Source organism: Xyrauchen texanus, chromosome 15 (assembly GCF_025860055.1).
Source record: "Xyrauchen texanus isolate HMW12.3.18 chromosome 15, RBS_HiC_50CHRs, whole genome shotgun sequence".
Classification (NCBI taxonomy): domain Eukaryota; kingdom Metazoa; phylum Chordata; class Actinopteri; order Cypriniformes; family Catostomidae; genus Xyrauchen; species Xyrauchen texanus.
The window spans coordinates 26137862-26155711 of record NC_068290.1 but is presented as its reverse complement, the minus strand read 5'-3'; the positions used below and the strand labels follow the sequence as shown (position 1 = coordinate 26155711).

The window sequence follows — 17850 nt, the reverse complement described above, 5'->3', positions numbered from 1 at the left end:
GCAATATGTATCAGATGGCCCGTGAACAAACTGTGGGCGGTCTGTGTACATGCTGTCTGAGAATGAGATTAATAGAGGATAATCATTAGAAGATTGTTGAGATTGCGAGTACCGTTACTAATGATGTCTGTGAATAATCTTACGTTTTCTTTCCCAGGCTCTCCATCAGCACCGCTGTCTCTTTCCTGGGAGTATGAGAGTTCAGAGGGTGGGGTTTCGATACGTTGGAGACCTCCCAAGGACATGGGGGGCCGGAGTGAAGTGTGGTATGGGGTGGTGTGTCGAATCTGCCCTTCTGCCACTGACACCCCACCTAGTATGTGCTCTTGGTGTGGAGAGACAGTCACTTTTTCCCCTTCTCAAAATGGCTTAAAACAGACAAAGGTTACCCTCAAAAACCTGCTCACTAGAGTCACCTACCTCATACAGGTACTTAGCCATGCTCACATGCACCTAATTAATATAGATACTGAGCTTAAAATTTCGAGAAGCACCTGTCTTATACTAAGAATACAATACACTTACAATTTTGTAATCTCCTGCAAATTAATACAAAATGCCATTAGGCTAAATTGGGATTTTTAGTACAAGTACAAGTAGGCTCATATTAAAACCTACAACTTTTACTCCCAGAGAGAAAATAAACAAACAATGGAATGATTGTTCCAGTTTAACCCCTAACCCAAACCTAACCATAATTTATATAGAAATATAATAATAAAATCAATTTTGTGTACCATGGATGAAAGAAAACAGGTTTGGAATGAGACAAGGAAACCGTGTTCTAGGTTATTGACATACATCAGTCATTTGTAATGCATTAATTAATATGGAATGAGTAACCAAATTAATTTGCATACATTTTCATACAAAAAAAAAAATATTAGATGCTTGTATGGTATCAATTTGGAGAAACAAATCTGATTTGTTGGTCTCAATGGGCATAAAAGTCGTGACTTTTTGTGCGAGCAAGTCGTAAGATATCTTACAATTTCGTAATCTCGTGCAAATTAATACAAAATGCCATGAAGCTAAATTGGTATTTTTAGTGAACAGTACATTTAAAGGAAAATTCCGGGTTCAATAGATTTAAGCTCGATCGACAGCATTTGTACCACAAAATTAAGTTTGACTCGTCCCTCCTTTTCAAATCGAAGTTCCAGTGATGCACTTAAAATAGAAGTGAATGGGGACAATTCCTGGAGGGTTTAAAGGCAGAAATTAAGCTAATAATTCTATAAAGTCACTTACATTCATTATTTTGTTAAAACTCATGTAATATTGGAGCTGTAAAGTATATTAACACTTTAACTCTGAAGGTGTTTGTTTTTTAAAGATTTCCTGTTTCAGTGGCATACCCAAAATTAAAGACTTATAATTTGTCAAAAAACAAAAACCAAGTAGGGTCAAGTGTTTGATATCATTGTAAATAGAACTTTTCAATTTTTTTAATGATATAGTATCAGTAAATTCAGAGACTCTCAGCCTAAGAAACTGCTGAAAAATCACATAAAACTTGAGCCAAAAATGTACTTTTTCTTATTTTTCTAATTTGACATTACATATCCCAGGGTGTAAATATGGTAGCTCCAAAAAACTTTGTTCCCAATCATGTTACCTTTACATGAGTATTAATTTTGTTAAAATTAACCATTTTTAACAACCCCCAAATGTAGTTTCAAAACTGTCTAAATAGTTCAAAACTGTAAAGTAGTTTCAAAACTGTCTAAATAGTTCAAAACTGTCTAAATTAGAAACTTTTTTTATTCTGACCTACAAACTAAAATTACAATATCATTAAATTTTTCATAATGAATTTGCATTATTATAATAGCGCTTGGGTAAACAGGTGAATGCAATGAAATCACACTGCATACCTTAAGGCAGGGTTAAACTACTGTATACACTGAAGGTAGATTGTAACTGAAAGGTTGACCTTTGTTCATAGGACAAGGATGTTTTCCATAAAGGTTTGGTCATGTTGTCACATTTTATTGGGGAAAATTGTTGCCATGCATGTTTAAAATGCTGTAATCATTAATTACTAAATCTGTTGGCCTAAAAAAAAAAGATATGTGATTCAAAGATTAGGCAAAATTAGCTGAAAAGCCAATGAATAAATAAAAAAGCCATTATATAAGCCATTAAATACCCTTAACAGCAGTTTCTGGCCAAGGATCCCTTTGTGGGTAGAAAGACAGAGCAAGGACCCTCATTACATATTGTGTAAAATTAAGTGTGTTTTCTGCCTATAAAAACATTTATGGAGCTACGGTACCATATTATTCCATGTACATACTTCATGATGTTTTCATTTCAAAGCCATTGAAATAATCATTAAACGATGACCAGCTGAAAAGAGCAGCTAAAACCAGCATAAGCTGGTTGGCTGGTTTTAAAGGGGTTTTGAACACTTTTTTTAGTTGTTTAGGCTGGGAGACCAGCTAGCCCAGCTTGGCTAAGCTGACCAGCCAAGACCACCCTGACCAGCTAAAAAGTGTTCAAACCCCCTCTGAAACCAGCTAACTGGCCAGCCTGTCTAGGCTGGGTGACCAGCTAAAACCAGCCAACCATTTTAGGTTTGTTTTAGCTGGAAGTGGCATTTTTAATTTCCGCCGTTAATCCCTGTGCCAAACCTCCTCCAAAAAGAAAGAAAAAGACAGATAGATAGACAAACAGACAGAAAACAGACAGACCCTGTCCATGCAGAATAAAACAACTTTTATAAGGTTACTAAAATCGAGTCTTCATCTCATGTGAGTGATCGATTTGATATATATTTCAAAATTACTGTTCATTTCACTAAGTAAAAATTTGTAATGAGGAAAACACTGAGTCCTGTCTTGTATATGTGGAACGTTAAGGACCGTGTATGCCATCTTGATAATCTCAGCGGCAACTATTTATTTAAACCAGGCAAGTAAGCTATTATTCTGAAAGCAAAAAGCAACTAATAATAATAATAATAAAAAACTGTAGGCTGTCATCTGCTCAACCACACAGCACGACCAATGCAAAGCAGATGCATTTTACTCACACGACCTTCCACTGCAGCGCTGCTGGTCGTGTGAAGGGTTTGTAAGGGCTGCACGCTTCTACCGACTAGAGCAGTTTAGTCACATTGTAAGTTTTGGCATGCAGCTGTGAAGGACTTCAAAATGTGGAGAGACTAAAATTCATACTTCTCTCTCTCGCTGTCGCTCACGTGCAAGTGAGTGAGTGACTATTACAAATGACAATGGTGGATTAAGCAATAATTTCCGGACCCTCTGCGGTACCACCACAGACCACCACAGTGTTGAAGACACTTGCCTTACAGCGTGACAACTAATTTCAGTATATTATCACAAATGTTTGTTAAATAGCTTTTTGTGGCCACTACTTTATGTGCCTATGGTACAGAAATTGTCTATTGAAAATAAACCTAACTTAGGAAATAATCACTTGAGTAAAGAAATGTGACAACTAGCCCCCTTTCCCCCCTATACTTCCACAGATTGCCCAAGATGGCTATTATTACTATGCCTTTTATGCATCTTATGTCATTATTATTATTCCTTATATTACGGCACTTTATCCACATGGAATAGTGTAGCTGCAATGAGTTGTGTATGAATTTACAGGTTCAAGCAATAAATGAAGTGTCAGCACTGAGTCCGTTTCCACCTCAGTTTGCCAGCATCAATTTCACCACCAGCCAATCAGGTAAGAGTAAAGGAAATGTATGCTGCGAACATGTGTTAGTGTGGTTATATGTGTGCACCAAACTGTAAGCTCAGTGTAACTACAGTATGTCTTTCTGTGTCTGTCCCCCGTCATCACTATTTCTGTCTAGACTTTCTCAACCCCACTTGGTCTCACTTCCCATGGTCCACCCTTTCAGACCATCTCTCTTTTCTCCTCGTTATTTCTCATCCTCTGTTATCTGGACCCCAGTGACTTTGGGTCACGATATCCTGTCAACTCAAATAATAGTCAAGAATGCAGAGAGAGACAGAAAGAGATGAGAAAATGGAGAGAGGATAATCAATGTGACAGTGCGCAGAACTGTCTCTCACTGTTTCTTTTCTTCCTTCTACTAGTTATTGCTACCTCTGTTTGTTCATTTACATGGCTGACCATTAAAGGGATAGTTCACCCAAAAACTTACCCTCATCCAGAGAATCTTAGCCTCAGTCGCCATATGCTGTCATTGTATGGGGAAAAAATATGCTTTAAAGTGAATTGTGACTGAGGCAGACATTGTGCCTAACTTCTTTTGTGTTTTCACTGAAGAAAGAACGTCATATGTGTTTGGAAGAAAATTAGGGTGAGTAAATGATGACAGAATTTTCTTTTTTGGGTGAACTTTCCCTTTAAATTTTAAGCTGTGTTCAGCAGCACTTAGTCACCTATTTGTGCTCTTCCACATGACTGATTAACAGACAAAGATATTAGGATGAGATGAAGGGGGTCAGGGGACTGGGGAGAGAGCAGTAGTGGAGAATGTTAACTCATGACCTCATTAGCACGAATGAGGCTTCAGCAATGTCTAACTAACCGTCAAAAAAGTGCACCAAAGCGTGACGTAAATGCCTCATTACATTTAGCCCTATATTTGCATATGAATCAGCATGTGCATGAACATTTACAAAAACCAAAACATTCATATTGAGGAAAGCATGGAATATCTAAACAAAGCGGAAGGAAAGTATGCCGAATTGTAATGAGATGAGCCCCCATGTGGACACTGTTATAATTATACATTTGTGTTTCAGTGCCCTCTGAGGTTCCAATGCTGCACCAACTGAGCAGAGTTCAAGACTCCATCATCCTGTCTTGGCCTCAACCAGACCGGCCTAATGGTGACATCTTGGAATACCAGCTCCGATACTATGACAAGGTAATTACTGTAACTTATCCGAAATCTTAAATCAGTATAAAACTTTGTGCATCACCTTTGCCCCAGCCCTTTCATGCTTTCTTCAAAAGTCATTACTTACTCACCCTTATGTTGTTCAAAACCCCTATGACTTTCTTCTGTGAAACACCAGTAATTTTGAAGAATGCACTCTAAAGCTTTCAGTCCCTAACATCAAATTTTGTGTTCCCTGGAAGAAAGAATGTCATTTGGTTTGCTATAACATGAATGTGAGTAAATGATGACAGAATTGCCATTTTTAGGTGAACTGTCCCTTTAAGAAGATAACATCCACAAATAACACAAATGGTTCCTCTCTCTCTCTCTCTCTCTCTCTCTGACAGGGTTCTGATGAGGACAATGCGATGAGTGTGTTCAGTGAAACTAACACAGTTACAGTTGGAAGTCTGATTCCAGGCTCCATCTATGCCTTCCAGATCCGTGCTCGAAATGAGCGAGGCTATGGGCCCTATAGCCAAACTATTTACTTCAGCACACTAGCAATAGGCAAATACATCTTTTACTGAAATATATCATATACTTCCACATATAATGTATTACTCTAGCTAACACTATGACCTTGCAATATAATCTTGATTTATAACAAAGGTCTTTTACATTTACTCTAAATATGCAATATATTGTACTTACTTTAAAATGCTTGATTTTATTGGACCAGTTTTGGACTAGGTGAAAACTTTGGCACCTTATTCACAAACATTACTGTCTGTGCGTTATTATGCGCTTTACAAGATTCAAGAAATCTTTTATAAAAGCACTTATATAGTATACTGTAAGAGATATAGTTTCTCTTTACTAGGAGGTACTGTATGTTTCTTCGACTCTGCTCTAACTAATCCTATGTTACTTTCTAGAGGAGCACTCCAAGCAAATTCAAAATCGTCTGCCTCTTATGATTGGATCAGTGATGGGGGGAGCAGCATTTCTATTGGTTGTGACAGCGATCATCATCGTGTTTGTATTTCGAGGGTATGCACAACAAACTTTTTTACCTCACGCAGCATATATACTATATATATATATATATATATATATATATATATATATATATATATATATATATATATATATATATAAAACATAAAATAAACACTATGTTGCTGATATTTCATATAAAAACACAATTTTTATTTATTGTATCTTTTTCCACTAGTAAAAGGCGAGACAGCCCTTATAGTGATAGACTTCAGAGATACATCAGCAACAGAGGTGAATAATATATTGCATATATTTTTGTTATTTCCAAGTCACTACTATAGTATATGTTGTTTAAAGGGATAGTTCACCCAAAAATTTTAATTCTCATTATTTACTCACCCTCGTGCTATCCCAGATGTGTATGACTATCTTTTTCTGCTAAACACAAACAAAGGTTTTTGCTGAATATTTCGGCTCTGTAGGTTCATAAAATACAAGTGAATGGTGGCCATTCAGAACGTTGAAAGTCCAAAAAGCACATTAAGGCAACATAAAAGTAATCCACACAACTCTAGTGGTTAAATCCATATCTTCAAAAGTGATATAAGTTTGGGTGAGAAACAGATCAATATTTAAGTACTTTTTACTATCAATTCTCCTCTCTGCCCAGTAGGTGGCGATATGCACAAAGAATGTGAATCCCCAAACACCAAAGAAGTAACTGAATAATTTATATTGATCTGTTTCTCACCCACACTTATCATATCGCTTCTGAAGACATGGATTTAACCACTGCAGTTTTATGGATTACTTTTATGCTGCCTCTGTGTGCTTTTTGAGCCTTCAAAGGTTTGGCCACAATTCACATGCATTGTTTGGACCTACAGAGCTGAGATATTCTTCTAAAACTCTTCGTTTCTGTTCTGCAGAAAAAAGAAAGTCATACACATCTAGGATGACATGAGGATAAGTAAATGCTTGTAGAATTTTCATTTCTGGGTAAACTATCCTTTTAATGTTCATAACTCATACATATACAGCATGGTATGTAATATAGCCCTCAGGAGAATGAAGAGTAAAACACACAATGTTTTCACTAGATATTTTTATCTTCCACATTGGTCTGTATTTAAGCTAGTGTGTAATTGTTGCTATTATGCAATAACTGTGCTTCTGTAAAACACTTTGCCATAACACCAGAATAATGAGGGGTTTATCAGACCTTTAGTATTTTGACAACAAGCGATAAATCTCCTGCTGTGTCAGTAGTTTCTTTGTTTGTTGTGCTGACTCTGGTATACATATTTGTGGTATAACTTTACTTGGCCTAAAAACTTGAGCACTCTGACAGCATGTCTGTAACAGAACCAGTCATTAGATTGTCTCTTTGCATGACGTTTAAAGGGATAGTTCACCCAAATAAAAAATCTATCACAATTTACTAACCCCTAATGTTGTTCGAAACCCCCAAGTCCTTTTTTCTGTCATGGAACACAAAAGGAGATGTTAAAGAGAATGTAAGCCTCAGTCACCATTCACTTTCATTGCATCTTTTTTCCATACAATGTAAGTGAATGGTGACTGATGCTAATGAATGTGAATGGTGTTCTGTGAAAGACTGAAGGTTATACGGGTTTGGAAAAATAAGAGGGGGAAGTGAATGACAGAACTTTCATTTTTGGGTGAATTATCCCTTTAATGTGGATGCTGTTTTTCATCCAGGTGGGGTGAAATATTACGTAGATCCCTCCACTTATGAAGACCCCAGTGAAGCGGTCAAAGAATTTGCACGAGAAATTGACCCTGCTCACTTAAAGATTGAAGAGGTCATCGGTGCTGGTTAGTACATTTGTGAAAGTCCATGTATTCATTCTTTTGCTGTTATTTACTGAGGTGAAAATGTTTTAACCTCCATTTGAAAAACTTTCTAGCTCACTTTGGAGAGGTGTCCCGTGGTCGGTACAGGCCACTAGGTCGTAGAGAAGTGCTGGTTGCAGTTAAGACTTTGCGTAGGGGAGTGACAGACCGTGAGAAGAATGTGTTCCTCAGTGAGGCAGGAGTCCTTGGCCAGTTTGATCACCCCAATGTACTGAAACTAGAGGGGGTGATCACTCGCACCCCTCCTGAACGCATTATTACAGAATTTATGGAGAACGGCCCCCTTGATGCCTTTCTTAGGGTAAGAATGCATTCTTACATATTACAGGTTAACTTCTTGCTTTTTATTTGTTATTTCTGACCTTATATCTTACGTTCTTTAATGCTCTCTAACTCTTTCTTGACTTGTAAAGGGGCACTCAATAATAGTTTTTTTATGTTATGCTAGACTTACATTGAAAACTTGAGGCGTGCATGCAGCATCACACAAAAGCATTTGTTTGCTATTGAAGAAATACACTATTTGCAGTCATCCATGTTTAACTTATTCCATAAATGAAATTGTCAAATAACAGGGTGGATGATTATAAACATACTTTTCAAAATTACTATTTATTTCTTTATGTGTAAAAAAACATTTTGAGAAAAAATATTACTGAGTGCACCTTTAATAAGCTTTTCTCTCAAATGATAGCATTATTATATATATTTGCATTTTTTTAAAGGAAAACGAGGATCAATTCAGCGTGTTACAGCTGGTGGGTATGGTGAGAGGTATTGGAGCTGGTATGCGCTATCTTTCGGAGCGGAATTTTGTGCATCGCGACCTTGCTGCCCGGAATGTTTTGGTGAATTCGAACCTGGTGTGTAAAGTGTGTGACTTTGGCCTGTCGCGATTAATGAGGGGTCTAGACCACAACATGCCCACCTACACTGCCTCATTGGTACGCTATGATGTCTGGAAATGTAGAAAACACTGTATAGTTAAATGTTTAAAATAAGTCTCCTTTTATTATTTTATGATATTAATATCGACTGTTATCCCCCCTCTTTTTCCATCATCTCTTATCATACAACCTTTAAAGGTGAAGTGTGTAATTTCTGCACCACCAGTGTCAGAACTGCAAAAATAATAATTGTTTTCAAACAGGTTTCCCGAACACTCCCCCTGTAAGGAATTGGCCAAACAAAAAAAATAGTTCCACCCCAAACTCACGCCATTGTATGAGCTAATGTTGCTATGTCGGGTTGGTTGTTATGCTCAAACAAACATAGCAATGTTTTTAATACCACCACAGAGACAAGGTTTAACACTTTTAAGGAAAAATCAACCCACAAATGGTTTACTTATAGTTGTCTCTGCATATTATTTTGGGATAGGAGAACTTTTTTTACATCAAAAATACTACAAATCTTTGTTGTATGAATTGTAAAATGAATTCTTCTCAACCCATTCTCAACCCCACTGTTGCTTTTGATGGACATCGTAGCCTGCTATGATCTTTTTAGGCCTAGACATCTTTTCATTTTTCTTAGAGATTTTTTAAAAAGCAATATAATCATGTTTAAAAGGATAGTTCACCCAGAAATGAAAATTCTCTCATCATTTACTCATCCTCATGCCATCCCAAATGTGTATGGCTTTCTTTCTTCTGCAGAACACAAACAAAGACTTTTAGAAGAATATATGTAGGTCAATGTAGATGTAGGTCCATACAATGCAAGTGAAGGGTGGCCAGCACTTTGAAGGTCCCAAAATCATATAAAGGTAGCTTAAAAGTAATCAATAAGACTCCAGTGGTTTAATCCATATCTTCAGAAGTGATGTGATAGGTGTGTGTGATAAACAAATCAATATTTAATTCCTTTTTGTACTATAAATCCTCACTTTCACTTCCATGTTGTTCTTCTTTTGTTTTTGGCAATTCTCATTCTTCGTACATATCGCCACCCACTGGGCAGGGAGGAGAATTTATAGTTAAAAAGGATTTAAATATTGATCTGTTTCTCACTCACACTTATCATGTAACTTTTGAAGACATGGATTTAACCACTGGAGTATTAAGAATTGCTTTTATGCTTTTATTTTGACCTTCAAAATTCTGGCAACCATTCACTTGCATTGAATAGACCAACAGAGCTGAGACATTCTTCTAAAAATCTTCAGTTGTGTTCAACAGAAGAGAAATGGGGGCATGACGGTAAACTATGCCTTTAATTGGTGTATTCATTGCATTTAATATAATTATAATAATTATTCTTTCTGTCTGTCTCTCTCTCTTTTTTCAGGGTAGTAAGATACCTGTACGGTGGACAGCTCCTGAAGCTTTCCAGCATCGTAAGTTCAGTTCAGCCAGTGATGTCTGGAGCTTTGGGATACTTATGTGGGAGGTCATGTCATATGGAGAACGTCCGTACTGGAACATGAGCAACCAAGAGGTGAGGTCACAGCTGATTTTCACTCAAAGCTGTGACAAAGCATAGATATAAACTAACTGGTAGTAATATATTTCACTAAGTAGTGCACTAGAGGGAGCTACTGGACCTTCACATAAACAAACCATAGTATAGAGAAGGCTCTTCCACCTTTTGCCAAGGCCCCTTTGGTGGATAAAGAGACAAAGCAGGAACTCCCCTGTTACATAATGTGTTACATTTAAAGCCTGGTCTATAATAACATCGGTATAGTTCCATATTAATGTATTTATGTACTTTATTGTTATGCTTACATTGCACCATTATTGCATTATTAAACATTTAGCTGAAAATTTACTTTGGGTGAAGTTCATTTATTATTGTATTTTTGTTTATAAGCCTATTATTATTTTTTCACACAATGTAATCAAAGATCAACAATAATTGATAGACTCCCTGCAGTACTACCTAGTAGGGCCCCCTGTTGGAGAGCCCTGGTATAGATTGAGTGTGTGTGAACTTCAGGTTGGGATTTAAAGTTTGCAAGTTATTTATTTATTTAATTTTTATGTATGTCATCTTGGACTTACACTTACACCAAGGGGCATGGATGCAGCATAATTAAACAGTTATCACTTATTGATGAAATTTTAGAAATTCACCATTAACAGTCAGCCATGATTAATTTAATCCATTAGTGAAAGTGTACAGGATGGTTACTGAGATTAACATTACTGAGATTCTAACATTGCAGCCACCATGAGGTTGACCCTATCTATGTAGAATAAAACTGCTTTTATAAGGTTACTGATATGAGTCTTCATCACACGTGAGAGCTCATGATTTTATACATGTTTCAAAATTGCAATTCATTTCTTTAGAAGTAAGACTTTTTGCATGCTGAGTGACTCCAGTCAGGCTTCCTAAGCAACCAATTGACCCAGTTGCTAGGATAGGTAGAGTCATGTTGGGCTAACCTCCTCGTGGTCGCTATAATGTGTTCTTGCTCTCGGTAGGGCGCATGTTGAGTTGTGCATGGATGCCGTGGAGAATAGCGTGGGCCTCCACACGCGTTACATCTCCGCGGCAACACGCTCAACAAGTCACGTGATAAGATGCGCGGACTGAATGTCTCTGATGCGGAGGCAACTGAGATTCGTCCTCCACCACCCAGACTGAAGCGAGTCACTACGTCACCACGAGGACTTAGAGCATATTGGGAATTGGGTATGCCAAATTGGGGAGAAAGGGGAGAAAATCCCCAAAAAATAATTTTTAATGAGGAAGAATTTACTGAGTGCACCTTTAAGTGGCTTTTGATATAATTCACGAAGAGAGGTTCACACGCAGTTAGAATATCAGGAAATTGTATGACCTCAATGGGTGTGTGCTCACATGCTGACTAAATTAGCAATAAATATTTTCACAACATATTCTCCCTGTCTAATTATGATTTATTTTTTCTAACTTAGATCTTGCTGTTTATTGGTTCCTCTTTTATCTGAATTACTTGTCCACCCCTCTTTCTTTCTATTTCTCTGTGCCACATACAATTAAACACTTTTTCAGGGGTCACGTCTTCTTTAATTACTCTGTCTGTCTCTATAGGTGATGAAGGCAGTGGTTGATCAGTACCGCTTACCAGCTCCAAACTGTTGTCCCCCAGCTCTTCACGGTATAATGCTGCAGTGCTGGCAGGCCGACAGGCAGGACCGACCAGGCTTTGATTCTCTCCTGTCATCCCTTGATCGTCTCATACGGCACCCTGCCTCCCTGAAGTCCGAACACATCCGGTGAGATAATTAAAATGACATTTCACACATTTAATTAATAGGCAACAAACATTATATTACATGTTTCGATATATTCTTCTTTTTTCAGTCCCACTCAGCCACTCCTTAGTCCAACTCCTACTGACCTCTCATCAGTAGTAACAGTCGGTGATTGGCTGACAGCTCTAAAGATGGACCGGTATAAAGATGCGTTTGAGAGGGCACAGTACCACAGTTTGGAAAGAGCAAGCATGCTCACAATGGAGTAAGTGCTTTCTCTAGTTATATTTCAAAATAACAGAACTAATATACTAACACCTTTAGGGTTACGTTCTATACTCTATCTGAAAACGTTTTAAACAACATTCTGCTAATTCCTTTATAATTATTATGCAAGCAGCTGTTTTTAACTGCATATTAATTAAAAGAGACTACATGGAATATTTCTGCTTTTAAACATTAATTTGTCACACCACAAGACCAATAAAATGGATAGTTCAACCCAAAAATGTATATATCTGAGCTCTGAAAGTCCATACAATGCAGGTGAAAAGCGACCAGAACTCCAAAAGCTCCAAAAAGGACATAAAGGCAGCTTAAATGTAATCCATAAGACTCCAGTGGTTTAATCAATGTCTTCTGAAGCAATTTAGTTGGTTTTGGGTGACAACAGACCAAAATATAACTTGCATTTTGATAGCAGTCTCCTTGGCGATCATGATTTCATGCTCGATTGCACTTCCTATAGCTCCCTTTTTGGTCTGTTATTTCTCAAAACCAACTGGATCGCTTCAGAAGACATTTATTACATATACACTGACATTATATAGATTACTTAAATGCTGACTATCTACTTTTTCAAGCTTTTGGAATTCTGGTTACCATTCACTTGCACTGAATGGACCTACATAACTGAGATGATATTATAAATATATTTGTCTGTGTTCAGAAGAAGAGAGAAAGTTATACACATCTGTGATGGCATGAGGGTGAGTAAATGAGTGAATTTTCATTTTTGGGTAAACTATAACTTTAATTACTGATTACAAAAAGGTGATTAAAAATAAGCCTGAAAGAAATTGTAAGTTACAGGACCTAAGATATTTACTTTTCTTTATACATTCATGTGTAGTTGATGAATAACGTGTCCATGGACTTTTTTAGCAACATCAAGATGTTTAATATGTACTGGCAGCCATGGCAAGCTCTTATGGAAAAACATTGGTACTTTTATTCACCAAAGTGGCATTCAACTGATCACAAATTATAGTCAAGACTTTAATAATGTGAAAAATTACTATTACAATTTGGAAAAAAAAATTCAGAGCTTCTTAAAATTCTCATCCAAAAATCCTCTATGTGCAGCAATAACAGCTTTGCAGATCCTTGGCATTCTAGCTGTCAGTTTGTCCAGATACTCAGGTGACATTTCACCCCACAATTACAGTAGCACTTGTCATAGATGTGGTCATGTCGGGCACTTCTCACACATCTTACAGTCTAGCTGATCCCCCAAATGCTCAATGAGGTTAAGATCCATAACACTCATTTCCAATTATCTGTTGTCCAATGTCTGTGTTTCTTTGCCCACTCTAACCTTTTCTGTTTAGTGGCTTTTACTTTGCAATTCTTCCCATAAGGCCTGCACCCTGAGTCTTCTATTTACTTTTGTAAATGAAACTGGTGTTGAGCGGGTAGAATTCAATGAAGCTGTCAGCTGAGGACATGTGAGGTGTCTATTTCTCAAACTAGAGACTCTGATGTACCTCTTGTTAGTTGTACATCTGGCCTTCCACATCTCTTTCTGTCCTTGATAGCGTCAGTTGTCCTTTGTCTTTGAAGACTGTAGTGTACACCTTTGCATGAAATCTTTTTTTTTTTTTGCAATTTCAAGCATTGTTTAGACTTTATTCTTCAAAACAACGATTGACTGACGAGTTTCTAGAGAAAGCTGTTTCTTTTTGCCATTTTTGACCTACAGTGTATCCGGAAAGTATTCACAGCACTTCGGTTTTTAAAAATGTTGTTATGTTACAGCCTTATTCCAAAATTGATTAAATTCACTATTTTCCTCAAAATTCCCATAATGAAATAAGTTTGTTTGAAATCTTTGCAAATTTATTAAAAATAAAAAACGAAAAATCACATGTACATAAGTATTCACAGCCTTTGCCATGACACTTAAAATTGAGCTCAGGTTCATCCTGTTTCAGGGAGGTGACCAAGAACCAGATGGTCACTCTGACAGAGCTCCAGCATTTCTCTGTGGAGAGAGGAGAACCTTTAAGAAGAACAGCCATCTCTCCAGCACTCCACCTATATGGTAGAGCGGCCAGACAGAAGCCACTCCTCAGTAAAAGGCACATGACAGGCCGCCTGGAGTTTGCCAAAAGGCACCTGAAGGACTCTCAGACAATGAGAAACAAAGTTCTCTGGTCTGATGAAACAAAAATTGATCTCTTTGACCTAAAGCGTCATGTCTGGAGGAACCAGGCACTGCTCATGACCTGGCCAATACCATCCCTACAGTGAAGCATGGTGGTGGCAGCATCCTGCTTTGGGGATGTTTTTCAGCAGCAGGAACTCGGAGACTAGTCAGGATCGAGGGAAAGATGAATGCAGCAATGTACAGAGACATCCTTGATGAAAACCTGCTCCAGAGTGCTCTGGACCTCAGACTGGGGCGAAGGTTCATCTTCCAACAGGACAACGACCCTAAGCCAAGATAACAAAGGAGTGGCTACGGGACAACTCTGTGAATGTCCTTGAGTGGCCCAGCCAGATCCCAGACTTGAACCCGATTGAACATCTCTGGAGAGATCTGAAAATGGCTGTGCACCGACACTCCCCATCCAACCTGATGGAGCTTGAGAGGTCCTGCAAGGAAGAATGGGAGAAACTGCCCAAAAATAGGTGTGCCAAGCTTGTAGCATCATACTCAAAAAGACTTGAGGCTGTAATTGGTGCCAAAGCTGCTTCAACAAAGTATTGAGCAAAGGCTGTGAATACTTCACTGTACATGTGATTTGTTTTTTATTTATTTATTTTATGTTTAATACATTTGCAGAAATTTCAAACAAACTTCTTTCACGTTGTCATTATGGGGTATTGTTTGTAGAATTTTGAGGAAAATAATACATTTTGGAATTAGGCTGTAACAAAATGTGGAAAAAGTGAAGCGCTGTGAATACTTTCCAGATGCACTGTAATACTGACCTTAAGACATGCCAGTCTATTGCATAAATGTGGCAACTCAAAACCAAACACAAAGACAATGTTAAGCTTCATTTAATGCAACAAATAGCTTTCAGCTGTGTTTGATATAATGGCAAGTGATTTTCTAGTACCAAATTAGCAATTTAGCATGACTACTCAAGGATAAGGTGTTGGAGTGATGACTGCTGGAAATGAGGCCTGTCTAGATTTGATTAAAAATAACTTTTTCCAAAAAGTGAAGGTGCTATTTTTTAAATCAGTAATGTCCTGACTATACTTTGTGATCAGTTGAATGCCACTTTGGTGAATTAAAGTACCAATTAACTTCCGAAACGGCAAAATCTGTACATTATTCCAAACTATTGGCCAACAGTCTATGTATACAAAAGATATATGTATATCTTAGGTCTTGTAACTGGTCACTATTTATTTTAAAATTTTCATAATTTTTAATCCCCTTTTGCCTTCGCTAGTTCATTTTAAATGGTCCTGTGATGTGCTGAATTTTTTTACATTCCATGTAGTCTTTCAAACAATATGGTGTTATTAGAGCTGTATGCATAATATTATAAAGAATTAGCAAAATGCTGTATAGAATTGTTTTAGATGGAGTAAAGCATATCACACTACAAACTGGGAAAATCTGAACCTAAAACCTGTGATTTGTGCGTTAAGATCTAAATTAAGTTGTTTGATTCAAGTAAAAACTATGTACTGCATATATTATTTAACATATCTTAATTGACCTGACTACATTAAGTTACACCAACAAAAATCTATTTTTAAGGATTAGGTCAGGCACAACTTTGTACATTGTAGGACAAGTCAACTTCCCAAATGCATTTCAGATCAAACTACCCTCATATAAATTTTAACCTACAATCTTGATGCTGATAAAAAAACATTATGCAACTGCCCACATATTTCTGTATTAGTGCTGTAAATACAATGCACCCCTTCATGTTATTTGCCTCTCTCTTTATCTCTCAGGGATGTGCAGGCTCTTGGAGTGAATCTGCTTGGTCATCAGCAGAAGATCATAAATGCAGCTCAGCAACTCAGGACACACCTCACTCAGGGACATGTGGAGGTCTAAGGCTTCCCACTTTGTGTTGAACATGCTGAATGATGTATTTCACGGCGTGTGGCAGCCCGTGGAGGTGTAGGAACACTGGAATAAAAAGAGACAGAAAAAGAAAGAGACGAGGAGCCAAGAAAAAAAAGAGCATTTTATCATTACTTTTTTGCCCATTTGTGCCACCCTTCCTTGCTGCACAGTTGTCTTCCATATTACTCTTTCGCTTATATTCTCTTTCAATGTTGCACTACCTCTCACCTTTTCACTTATCAGTTCATTACTTGGTGCCATTCAGTATGAACTTGCGCCTTAAAAAAACTCTTAAAAAAAAAAGAACAATCTTTTCACAATCGGTTGCGAGGACAATCATAGACTTTAAATGGACAGTAACTGACTGTTATGTCTTTGTTGGCACTTTTGGTCAACGACACTAGATGTTTTTTTTTAATAACTACTGTATACAACCAGACAATACTCTCATTGGTTGCTAACTCAAAACCACCCAAAAAACACCTAAAGGCTCTCAGTTTCTGGACCAATGTCTAATGTCATACAATAGTTGTGTGAAGTTATTCAGGTATACAAACATGAAAGTTTTATTTTGCAAGTAACAATCATACACTACAACCACAGTATTTCACTACTTACCTAAGACTACAGGGGCCGTTCAGAACAAACGCATTAAGGCACAAATAATACCAAAATAAAAAAGCTAGATACATCAGCGCAACAAACAGAACAGAACACAAGTGTTTTGAGGTTAAAGATGTCGGTTTAGTGCATGTGCACATTGAATTAATTGAAATGCAAAAACATGTTCGTTGTGAACAGCCCCTAATATCTGCGCCATTCCATGATCTCACATCACATTCAAAAGCACCATCTGTGCTGCTGTTATAGCCAGTCCCTGAGAACATTTCCCTTTACCAATCCCAAACTTGTCCACTTTAGGCCCCTACCTACGTATAATACAACTGTACATGACTATCTCACTCTGTAAAGGATGTGGCATAAAGTCACAATGTAATATATGAACATTATTATGTAGTGTTGCAGTAAATGTCATAATTTCTGGCTGATGTTAAAGAAAGAGAGACACTTGTTTTAGGTGTGTGTGTCTTTGTAACTTGCAATGAACAGATGAAAGAATACGTGTAGTGCTGCTGAAGTTAAAACAAAAGTGTTTTCTCGGGCTCAAGAATTGATTCCTGTGTAAAGAAATACGTTAAAATATTGTCAAGTAGTTGTATATTTGGATATGTTTGACTGTACAGTTGTTCGCCAGTATTCCAATATTGTGCAAATTTGTAAAATATATATGATTTTGTTTAAAGATGACTACTGTCTGATATGTACTACACATTTAGTATTATAATCAAAAATGTATTCTCAAAGGGATATTTCACCCAAACATGAAAATTCTCTCATCATTTACTCACCCTCATGCCATCCCAGATGTGTATGACTTACTTTTTTCTGCTAAACAAAAATGAAGATTTCTAGAGGAATATTTCAGCTCTGTAGGTCCAAACAATGCAAGTGAAAGGTGACCAAAATTGTGAAGCTTCAAATTCATAAAAGCAATTCATATTTAAGCATTTTTATTCTATAAATATCCACTTTCACATTCACATTCTTTTATTTTTGGCTAT

The 17850-nt window shown here is 37.2% G+C and overlaps 1 protein-coding gene across 1 annotated transcript in view; it reads left to right on the top strand.

Moving 5' to 3' along the window:
* Positions 1–17607, top strand: part of ephb6 (eph receptor B6) — an 84153-nt gene extending 66546 nt beyond the window's left edge. Inside the window, exons 7-19 of the mRNA XM_052143344.1 lie at positions 158–429; positions 3624–3705; positions 4758–4882; positions 5245–5407; positions 5776–5890; positions 6075–6130; positions 7562–7678; positions 7771–8018; positions 8443–8661; positions 10007–10156; positions 11741–11925; positions 12014–12169; positions 16111–17607. Of these exons, the coding sequence (XP_051999304.1) occupies positions 158–429; positions 3624–3705; positions 4758–4882; positions 5245–5407; positions 5776–5890; positions 6075–6130; positions 7562–7678; positions 7771–8018; positions 8443–8661; positions 10007–10156; positions 11741–11925; positions 12014–12169; positions 16111–16216 (1994 nt within the window). The 3' untranslated portion in view covers positions 16217–17607. The remainder of the gene's footprint in view (positions 1–157; positions 430–3623; positions 3706–4757; positions 4883–5244; positions 5408–5775; positions 5891–6074; positions 6131–7561; positions 7679–7770; positions 8019–8442; positions 8662–10006; positions 10157–11740; positions 11926–12013; positions 12170–16110) is intronic.
* The last annotated feature ends 243 nt before the right edge of the window (positions 17608–17850 follow it).